Source organism: Phalaenopsis equestris, unplaced genomic scaffold, assembly GCF_001263595.1.
Source record: "Phalaenopsis equestris unplaced genomic scaffold, ASM126359v1 Scaffold000036, whole genome shotgun sequence".
Taxonomy (NCBI): domain Eukaryota; kingdom Viridiplantae; phylum Streptophyta; class Magnoliopsida; order Asparagales; family Orchidaceae; genus Phalaenopsis; species Phalaenopsis equestris.
Window position 1 is genome coordinate 2,691,076 of NW_018164478.1, and position 6,184 is coordinate 2,697,259.

The window sequence follows — 6,184 nt, forward strand, 5'->3', positions numbered from 1 at the left end:
ATTAAACTTCATTTCAATCTATTAACATTTCAATGTATTCTAAAAACTTTATCTATGTAATTATAAGGATGCCTTAGTTAATCAAAGGAGCACTATAACGTCATTCAATATATCAGTAAACGACCACACATTTCACCCCTAATTGCAATCAGTTGAATAAATTAATAGTATACAAGTCATTTTAATTAGTTGTCCAAGAGTTTAGGCTTTCAAAATAAATGAAAAAAAAATTTGGGTTTAGGGTTTTGCATATGAGATGCATTTGTTGGAGACTGAATTTGCATAGAAATTAAAAAGAAAAGCTAACCGTTAATGTGTCCTTAAAAGAATTTGTGTCAGCAGTCATAGACACCAAGATTCTCAATAAAGCAGTTCATGAACAGACGAAATTGATAGCGGGAAGTCTAACACTGCATCTAACACAGGCAAAATAATATCATACCATTATATTTCAATGGAGATAAATTGTCGTAAGCAAGTAAGAAGAAACACGGCTCTAATCCCTTGAATGCCACTACGACACCTCTTTAATTACCCCAACAACCAAAGCGAACCCGCTTCCCCCCACCGCCTTCATTTCCATTTATGAAACAATAAATACCGCTAATTAATTTCTACGGAGGTAACCGTAATAATAACCAACAGACAGGGGCAATACCGTCCGCTTAACATTTATTCGGAGTGAAGCCCACCAGTGCGTTGTCGAGATCGAAAGCGACGCGTGTGCCCTGCTGCTGCACGTTACCGATAATGGAGAGCGGCGAGCTCGTCGGCGCGAAGGCCAGGCAGAAAGTGCCTGTCGAATCCACCGGAATCAAGTAGTTGGTCGCCGGAAGCTTTAGCTCTTTTCCTCCGTCGAACCGGAAAGCCACCGTGGGCACTTCAACCGAAGTCCTCGAGGATAAATCGTAGCAAGTGTCGAACAGCGCAACACCCTCGGCTGATGGCAGATCGGTCATCCCCTTCGAGAATGCTTCACGGAGAGCTGAGTAAGCGTCGCGCTGAAGCCTCGTCACCGCCGTTCCGGAGTCCACGATCACGCCTCCGGTTCCAGATTCGTCCATGGCGAATGCTGAGGCTGGGATCGAAAGGACTTCGCCGCCGACGCTGAGCCCGGAGAGACCTACATAGTAGAACGTATCGACCTTACTGTTACGGAGGAGTGGAGCGGTTACAGTGGTTGGATCGGAGGATTTTGAACCGAAATCGAGTGTGGAGGAGCTGGAGCTATCGCGGTTGACGAGGCAGTAGGAGAAAGAAGGGGATTGGATCTGGGAAGGAAAAGAGAGAGCACCTCCGCCGAGGCCGAGTATGCCCGACGCGCCGACGAAGAGGCCTTCGTTGTCATGGCCGCAGCCAAGAGCAATGGAGGGAACTGGAGAGGAGGAACCGAAGGTGAGTGAGTCGGTGGCGAATTCGCCAACGGTGAAAGATCCGTCGCCGTAGGAGACTTGGTAGAGACATGAAGAGTTCCGGCAGGCTGAGACGTCTAGTGATCGGCAAGACTGCGAGTCGCACGACAATGGCGAGTAGGTTGAAGATGCTGCCGGGTCAAACACCGGGTCCGATTGCTGGTAACAGTCGGTACAGGGCTGGCACTGGATCCAAGTCACATCACTTCCAGTGTCTATAACAAGGTACGCCAGTCTCGCCGGCTGCCCTATCCCGACCTGAGAGAAATACTCACCGCTACCCTGGTTCGTACCGGAGACCACAGGACCGGAAACTTCGCCGCCGCCGCCACTTGCTGTGGTTTCAAGCATATCGTCGGTGATCAATGGCTTCAGATCGGACTTCTTTATGCCGTGAATGGCGAGGGAAATCCTTGCAGAAATGGCTTGGGTTCGGGTTGAATCGCGGCCTAAGCGGGCGAGGGTAAGGCTCCGGTAGTCTTTATGACCGCCGGCGATGGCCCGGGGGAGGAAATCTCGAGAATGCAATTTGATCGAGAGATTGGAAGAGTTGGCGACATCCATGGATTCAATCATGGTTTCATCGTCAATGACGTGGGCTCGCTGAGAGTCAAAGGCGATGACGGCGGCTGCTTTCTGGATGGAAGCGGTGACATCGAGGACGGCGATGTTCCTTGGTGACAGTAGCCGTGATGAGTAGAGAGGGAGTAGCGTGCAGAGGAAGAATGGGAGAAGTTTAGAGGAAAGGCGGCGAGAGAACTTCGACATGTTGTGAGATGAGGTGAGTAATGGGTTGCAGTCCACCTTCTTAGGTAGGCAAACAGAAAGAGGGAGAGATGGGGGTCGGTGGTGGCGCGGGGAGGGAGAGGATGGAGGTGAAGGAAATGTGATCGGATTTAATGAGGTAGTCGGTCACTGGGAAAGCAGTGAACGAGCGAGGAAAGGTTTTTGACCTACTAAAAAATCGTTGTCGCTGAAAATAAAATGCCTAGATCAGGTAACCGGAGTGAGGATAAGAAATCTCTTACCTCCCTTCTGATTGACAATAATTGTAACGATTAGTTTAGAAAATAATTAGCATTTAAAACTATCAATATTATATATCTCACTTCCAAACATCAATATTTACATCCTTATCAACTAAAACATTCAATAACAACAGAATTAACACCTCAATATTAAATTTCTAACCGCGTTAAGTTAAATGAAGTTCAGTGCTGCTCGATTTTGGCAAAGTTGTGGGGGGATCAGAGCGACCGAAGACCAAAATGGAGGGGAAACAAGATTAAAGACTGGTTTAAGAAGTTGTATGTGAAGCAGAGAAATGGGATTTAAGGCAAAACGGAGGAATGAGGGGATTTAAGAACTTGTGGAAGGAGACAAAAGGGATCTACCTCTTTCCTAATCCCCAAGATTCCTTCGCCGCTAGAAGAGGACAAGGGGAGTTTTTAGGTTTTTGTTTGCCGTGATCATGTAGGTGTACATTAAAGAGTATTTTGGAGGTCTTTGTATGCTGCAATCCCTTCACCATTGAATCGAATGAGAAAATAAATGAGAGTTTATGAGGTCTTTTTTCATTGATCTTGTTGCCGAACCCATGAAAGAGATCGATGAGTGCTTCAGAGGAGAGTCTTATTAGTCCCAGAGTTTATAGAAGTGTCAAATAGCGATCGATTATTTTAAAATTAAGTTCTAATTAATCTTTTATGTGAACTATTTCAGCCTTATTTTAAAAGATTTTGACATCATTTTGACACGGCCCAATTTTAATCAATAATTATTTTGTCACAAAGTTTAGGTGTGAGATATGTATTATTGATAGTTTTAAATGAAGTGTATATAAATCTATCAAATAATTATTTTGAGATCAAGTTGTATTATGACAACTTATTTTCAGTCACATTTTTCAAATTATGCTGATTAAATGGTATATGATGTAAATATAAGAGATAAAATATTGATTTTATGTTGATCTAGGTTATTTGATGTAGTTAATGGAGTATGGAGGATAGAAAGTTTCGGAGACGCTACAGGGGGTGGCTTACATAATTTATATTTATTTATGATGTGCGCTAGAAGATTTATAATGATAGAGTGATATATTATCGTTTTTATATTGCACGAGAATTCAACACACATCAAATAAAAAAAACAACCACTAGATACACTAGAATTTTTTTTTTCCGGAAAATCCAAGAAGGAAAAAAATTAAAGGGTCTGGTCTGGCTGAAAAAATCTACTATAAATTAGATATTACAAGCATAGTTCATTCTCCCACAAACGGGAAAGGGTTACACAATCTTACGAGCTACAAAGTCGGTGCACAGATGAAATTGTAATTAGAAGTGAGCGGCGATCGATGCTGATCTGCAACGACCGATGAGTGATGGTTGGCAGCAGTCAACAAGTGTTGGTTGGTGGTGATCGACGATTGGTGGTCGACGACGATCTGTGGATGGTGGTCGACAGTAGTCAACGATACCAAGAGTTATTATCTTACTCAAACTCCAATTCTTAACTGGCTTCGAGATCTCCCTCTTTTATGTGTAGGTATGGCTCTATTTATAGAGTTCAAGGTATAATTAATGTAGAATTATGAATCACTTTGATTGGAGGGTCTGAATAGTTTAAACGACTTTTAATAAACATTTGAGTGTCTTAATAGTGTCATAATTGAGCGATATTGGTCTCGTTGGATTCATCTTGTCGAGACGCACAATTCGACTATAAGCTCGACGGATTCGACATTCATTTGATTTTCCAAATGTATCCAGAAAATTTTCAAAACTTTGTTTAATAGATTGATCCGAGCTTGATTTGACTCGGATTGAACCAATTTTGGTATCATTGGTTCCGTCTCGTTGAGCTGATAAGTTTGACTATAAGTTCACTGAAATCAAACTTCAGGGTGACATTTTATCAAACTTTGAACTTTACTCCAAAAAAATATGCATCGAGATCAGTGTCACACTTCAAGAATCAGACTGGATGTTGGAAATTTGTTAATTGAGTATCGATTTACTTTATAAGAAATTTCATAGATATCTTTATGCACAGTTACATCGGAATTCAAGAAATCTACCAACAACGGCAAAATGGGTCACTTTTTTATTAGTTAGCCGAAGCGTCGATAATATCAATTTTAAAGCAATTAACACTAACCTTAAAGTATTTTTTAAATTAAATTTTGTGACTCGACGAGACAAACATAATGATATTAAGATTCATTCAATCAGAGTTAGATCAAGCTCAAATCAAATCATTGAGCCACTTTAGAAGTTTTGGATGTTTATCTAGAGAGTCAAATGGATTTCAAATCTTATGACTTTATAGTTAACAAAGCATACCAATGAGACAAATTTAATGAGTATAAAGTTATTCAATTATAACATTATTAAGACACTAAAATTTTCACAAATTTTACGTGCATCATAGTCACTAGTGGTTATTCATAATAATTGATCGTAGTTGTTGACTTGAAGTTGCTGATATAATTATAAATTTCATATTTAAAGATCATTTAATTATTCAATAAATACTTCAAAGCTTCCGATCATAATTCAAGCTTATGATATAATGCTCGGATCGAACCGTTTTAAATGTCATTAAATTTATATTACAGATAAATTTAATTCCACCATAAAGTTACGAAGATTAGCGTTGCTTTTGAGTTTAACTTTTTTTTTTTTTTTTAAGCGAATTTTCTTGATGATATATCAATTTCTAACACCGTAATATATTGCAGGATTAAAATTAGAGCCCATTTACTATGTGCTCAAATATATAGCACGTCCGTAAAAGTAAAAAAAAAAAAAACTAAAAAACTAAATCCATATATTTAACTGATGCAATGATAGACTAAAGCTGTCGAAACGGCTCGTTGTTCGCTAACAGCTCGTGTTCGGCTCGTTCGCTAAGTTAAGGAGCCTTCGTGTTTGACTCGTTTTGGCTCGAAATACTACTAATCAATTATATATTTGATGAGTAGTATTTTTAAAAACTTAATTGACTACAAGGCTACAGAGATTTAGAGATTTATAATCAATTAAAAGTAATAATTAAGAAAATAAAATAAAAATTATTAAATTAGATTCAAATGATGTTTTAATATAAATAATAATTTTTAAATCTTGCCCCAAATCCTTAACTTCTTATGACTACTTTATTAGGGTTGTCAAAAAGACATAGCTTCTTGTGCTCGGCTCGCTAATCAAACAAGCCGAACACGAACACACTTTTTGAGCTCGAAATATAACAAGTCGAACACGAGCCGAGCCTGTGCTCGCTCTCGGCTCGTGTTCGGCTCGTTTACACCCCTAATTACGTGTGTACTATTTAGTTTTAGAATAGCTATTTAAATGCATTCCTTCGTCAATTTGTAATGCTATCACTTAAATTTTAGGGAAAATAACACTCATACCAACCAATTGTTATGAATTTACCTATCTCACACCTAAACTTTTATTTTTACACACATGACACTTTACCTATACATTAGGAGATGAATTTGACTATTAAAAGGTATGAGAAAATTAAATGTGAGAGTTTTCAATGCTATGTATGTAAAAGCCCTTAAATTTTAACATCATTATAAAATTATTATCATAAAAATCTTAATATTTTGTTCGTAGGTAATGAATTTAATAATTTATTTGAAATATTTAATCTCAGATTTATAAATTAAAAAAACTGTAAATGATAGAGCTAGAGTTTTTTTATTCATAATTGATGCATGCTCAAGACGGTAAAGTAATAGATTACATCGTAGAGTT

At 38.7% G+C, this 6,184-nt stretch overlaps 1 protein-coding gene across 1 annotated transcript; it reads right to left on the bottom strand.

Moving 5' to 3' along the window:
* Positions 1-431: 431 nt before the first annotated feature.
* LOC110018834 (protein ASPARTIC PROTEASE IN GUARD CELL 1-like) lies at positions 432-2,375 on the bottom strand. The gene has a single exon (XM_020716291.1). The coding sequence runs from the start codon at positions 2,178-2,180 to the stop codon at positions 666-668; it is 1,515 nt and encodes a 504-aa protein (XP_020571950.1). The 5' UTR covers positions 2,181-2,375; the 3' UTR covers positions 432-665.
* Positions 2,376-6,184: the final 3,809 nt, after the last annotated feature.